This window comes from Oratosquilla oratoria, unplaced genomic scaffold (genome assembly GCF_046742065.1).
Source record: "Oratosquilla oratoria isolate Oo_2021 unplaced genomic scaffold, ASM4674206v1 SCAFFOLD47, whole genome shotgun sequence".
Taxonomy (NCBI): domain Eukaryota; kingdom Metazoa; phylum Arthropoda; class Malacostraca; order Stomatopoda; family Squillidae; genus Oratosquilla; species Oratosquilla oratoria.
In genome coordinates this window covers 1,556,006-1,561,005 of record NW_027467711.1, presented here as the reverse complement: position 1 = coordinate 1,561,005, position 5,000 = coordinate 1,556,006, and the positions used below count along the sequence as shown (strand labels likewise).

Below are 5,000 nucleotides of genomic sequence, written 5' to 3'. Positions count from 1 at the left end.
TTCCTCTTCAGATCTCTTGTATAACTATGTTTTTTGAGTTTCTTTCCATGTACTCTTGTGTTTCTCTTGTCCCAACTTAACAAGTCTTCTCTATCGAGTATTTCTGTGCCCTTCATGATTCTATAGATAGTCAGTAGGTCGCCTCTCCCTCTTTTTTGCTCCAAAGTCGGTAACTCCAATTTAGCCAGTCTCTCTTCATATGACAAGTTTGAAAGTGCAGGAGCCATTTTTGTGGCTGCTCTCTGGATTCTTTCGATTTACTTTATATTCTTTTTGGTACTGGGTGTCCACAATGTCGCCGCATATTCTAGTTTAGGACTTATTATTGTGACTAATATTTTCCAATTATTTCTTCGTCCAAATATTCAAATGCCACTTTTATTGATCTTAGCAAGTTATAGGATTCTCCGACAGTTTTGTTTATTTGTTTATCAGAGGACAAGTCGTTTGAGATAATTACTCTCAGATCTTTATTAGGTCCCACATTCTTTACTTTCTGAGTTCCAATCTTATATTGTCCAGATATTCTATTTTTACTTTTTCCAAACTCCATTATGCTACACTTTTTAATATTGAAGTCTACTTCCCATTTCTGGCTCCGCTTCCAAAACTTATTCAGGTCTTCCTGTAGTGATTCGCAATACCTTTCGGTTTTTACTTTCCTTAACAATTTGTGTGATTCACCTTGGTCTTGGTCTTGGTCTTTGAATCACGTGTTGGACTCGTGATCGACATCTATTTCCTCATATGGTTTACAAATTTCTTTTTAATGCTCATCAAAGGTTGAAGGTAAATGAGTCCCCAGGAGTGTATAGACTTCCTTGTAAAGATTGTGATTTAATGTACCTTGATCAGACCGGAAGGGATCTTAACACCAGGTTAATGGAGCACAAAAGATCCATTAGGTATACCCAGGAAAATTACCCCTGTGTTCCAACACGTCAGTACCAAAAATCAGTCTTGACTGGAACAAGACCCAAATTTTGTTCAAGTCCAACTAAAGTTTTAGAAAAAAAGTTGTTGAATCAGCCTTAATCGAAGAATGTCCGAACTTGAACCTCTCCAAAGGTCAATGGTCCCCGGACATAATCTCACGGCTAGCTGTGAGCCGCTTGGTTAAGAATTATCACCCTCCTGACCCTGCTTCCCGCACGTTTCACTCCTGACCTCACACCTTAACCCACACATCCCCTCACCTCTGACTCCACCCTGAGTGACGGGTTTTTCTGTTTTAGCTCTGCGTGTTCCCCTTCAACTGACACCTCAATTGTATTTATGTCTCTACAAATTCTTGAAACCTGTACTTTCCTGAAGAGGGCTATAGCTCTTAGCCGAAATATAGAAGTTACACTTTCTTCTAAAGTTTCCTTTTATTCCGACTGTGGGTTTTTCATGAGAATTATTTGCAAATGTGCTACAACATTTTGTCCAAGTGATATATATATATATATATATATATATATATATATATATATATATATATATATATATATATATATATATATATATATATAGTTGTTTCCCCATGAACGTCTCACTATTGCCTATCACTATCGTGCGTAAGCAAATTGTGAACGTTTAACAAAAACCAAAGGAAGTTGAGTCACCTGGAGTTTATTGTTTGCCCTGCCAAGATTGTGATTTGGTTTACTTGGGTCAAACCGGGAGAGACTTGAACACTAGATTGGCAGAACATAAAAGGTCAATTAGGTATGGGCAAGAAAATTAGGCTGTATTTCTTCATGTCAAAAATAAGAATCATTCTTTCGACTGGGGTAAGGCCAGATTAGTTTTCAAGTCCCACTACGGTTTCAGGAGAAAAATAGTCGAATCAGCATTAATTGAGGAATACCCTAATATCAATATTTCTGAAGGGCAGTGGACTCCTTACACCATTTCACGCGCAGCGGTCAGCAAATTGGTACGGAGCTTTCAACACCCCATCACCTCACCCCCTCCCTCCTCCACCACCCCAGTTTGTCCCGCGCCTGAGTGAGGTCATCTGTCCACATTCCTTCTCTTTTCTGTAGCTTATAAGTCCCCTCTGTCCTCTGTCTTATGTACTTTCCTGAAGAGGGCTACAGTTGATAGCCGAAATATAGGATTCTTCTTTATTCGAATTTTATTTTCTTCGACTGTGAGTTTCCTGTGTGTCATATATATATATATATATATATATATATATATATATATATATATATACATATATATATACATATATATATACATATATATATATACATATATATATACATATATGTACATGTACATATATATACATATATAAATATATATGTATATATATGTTGTATATATGTATATATGTATATATATATACATATATATACATGTACATATATATACATATATGTATGAATATATATACATACATATACCTATATACATGTATATATATATATATGTATATATATATATATATATATATATATGTATACATGCTGTATATACATATATATACATATATATATATACATACATATATATATATACATATATATATATATACATATATATATATATACATATATATATATATATATATATATATATATATATTATGTATATATATATATATATATATATATCCGCTGCGGTTCTGGAGTCTAGACCTACCAGGACAAGGGATCATGTAACCTTGAAGAGGTGCAGCGGCTCGAGCGACCAAAATGACTGCCCGGGGTATGTCTAGAATACCCTGTAATCCGTATGGAGGGCGATAGTCATATGGAAGTTACTAATTAGTGATCCCGAAAGACTTAGGATAGGGCTAGCAACCCACTAAGACTCATTTAACTGCTCAAGACACGCAAAGTGAGCCTCGGACCCTATGGATTAAGCAGTTGACGGCACGGCGATCAAAAAAGGATAAGAAACTTGGAATTGGAACAATAAACGTCTGCACTTTGAAAGATAAAGAAGAAGAGATTATTGCCATCATGAAAGATAGGAAAATAGATATTTTAGGAATGTGTGAAACAAGGAGAGAGGGAAATGGCAGAAAAACAGTACATGACAACTATCAACTGATATGGAGCGGAATGCCAAATGAAAGAATGCATGGAGTGGCGATAATGATGACACCAAGGATTGCGGACTATGTTGAGGATGTTGTTTTTGTAAATGAAAGAATAATTAAAGTGACTGTGAAATTAAAAGACATTAGAATAACATTTGTACAAGTTTATGCTCCTCAGCAGGGATGAACAGCAGAAGAAAAGGAAGAATTCTATGTGAAACTACAAGAAGTACACGATCAAAGAGGTAATGCAGAAAACATGGTAGTCATTGGAGATGTGAATGGTCATGTTGGAAGTGATCGTGGAGGTGTAGAAAATGTAATAGGAGCGCATGGAATAGGGAATCGAAATCGTGAGGGTGAAAGAGTAATTGACTTTTGTACTATGAATAATAATCTGTCAATTATGAACACTTTCTATAAACATAGACCAAGTCACCAATGGACTTGGTATCGATGGAACGACAACCTACAAAGCTATAATGACAAATTCCAAATTGACCTTGTCATTACAAATAATAAAAAGATCTTTCGTGATGTTAAAGCTATACCATCAGTGTCACTAGACTCAGATCATAGACTGGTGGTTGCAAAAATTAACGCGAGAAAGTGGAGAGTTGTGCCAGGGAAAATAAGGAGGAGATTCAAGGTGGAGGACTTAAAGAATCCTAAAAAGAAAGAAAGTTTTAAAGAAAAAATCAGAGGAAAGGTGACAAACCTGCAAACAGGAGAAAATATAAATGAGGAATGGGAGCAGATGAAAACAGTAGTTAAGGAAGTGGCAGAGGAGGTGCTTGAAATGAAGTATGTGGGAAAAACAAAGAAAAAAAGAACGCCCTGGTGGACAGAGGAGATGGCGGATGCAGTTAAAGAAAAAATGAAAAAATTCAGAAAATGGATGAAGTTCAGAACAGCTGAAAACAGAGAAAACTATGTAGAAGAACGGAATAAGTGTAATAGAGTTAAAAGGGAATCAAAAGCAGAAGTCTGGCAGAAAATTGGTAATGATTTGAGAGAGGATATGGAAGGAACAAGAGAGCTGCTCTACAATATGGCAAGAAACTATAGAAAAGAGAAAAACGAAGGTGCCTATGCAGTAAAGGATGAAAATGGAGTGATGTTGGTGGAAACAAATCAAATTACGGAAAGATGTAAAAATTATTTTGAGAACCTACTCAATGCTGGACAAGAAAATATGGAAAGTGAAAATGATGAAATTACAGTTGCGTAGGTTCAGGCGGCTATCCAAAGAATGAAAAATGGAAAAGCATGTGGTGAGGATGAGATACATATAGAATTCATTAAAGCAATGGGTGAGTTGGGTGCGAACTGGTTGACCAGAATTATGAATGTCGCGTGGAAAAATGCTGAAATACCAGATGACTGGAGTAAAGCGGTCGTATGCCCAATTTTCAAAAAAGATGACCGCACAAATTGCAATAATTACAGAGGCATATCGTTGCTATCGCATGTGGGCAAAGTATATGAGAGAGTCATAGAGAGAAGACTGAGAATGGCTGTAGAGGAAAGATTTGGGGAATGGCAGCATGGTTTTAGACCACAAAGAAGCACAGTGGATATAATTTTTACATTGAAAATGGTTCTGGAAAAGAACAGGGAGTGGAACATCGACAAGTTTGCTATCTTCATAGATATGGAGAAAGCATTTGATAAGGTACCTAGGGAAGAAATCTGGAGAGCACTGGAGCATCAAGAATACGATGTTCCAGCAAACCTGAAAAGGGCAATTAAGAGTATATATAGGAAATGTGAAAATAAAGTGAAGCTAAGGGGATGGAGATACACCTTGGTTCCAGGTCAGGACAGGGGTAAGACAAGGAGGAGTGATTTCCCCACTGCTGTTCATAATTTTCATGGACAGATGTATAAAAGAAATAAACCATGGCAAGAATACGGTAACGCTGGCATATGCAGATGATGTTGCCGTGATATGCAGCAGCGA

The 5,000-nt window shown here is 36.4% G+C and overlaps 1 protein-coding gene across 1 annotated transcript in view; it reads left to right on the top strand.

The window, feature by feature from the left end:
• The first annotated feature begins 3,296 nt into the window (after positions 1–3,296).
• The window catches only part of LOC143023369 (uncharacterized), a 7,595-nt gene continuing 5,891 nt past the window's right edge, over positions 3,297–5,000 (top strand). Inside the window, exons 1-2 of the mRNA XM_076181888.1 lie at positions 3,297–4,133; positions 4,269–4,866. Of these exons, the coding sequence (XP_076038003.1) occupies positions 3,297–4,133; positions 4,269–4,866 (1,435 nt within the window). The remainder of the gene's footprint in view (positions 4,134–4,268; positions 4,867–5,000) is intronic.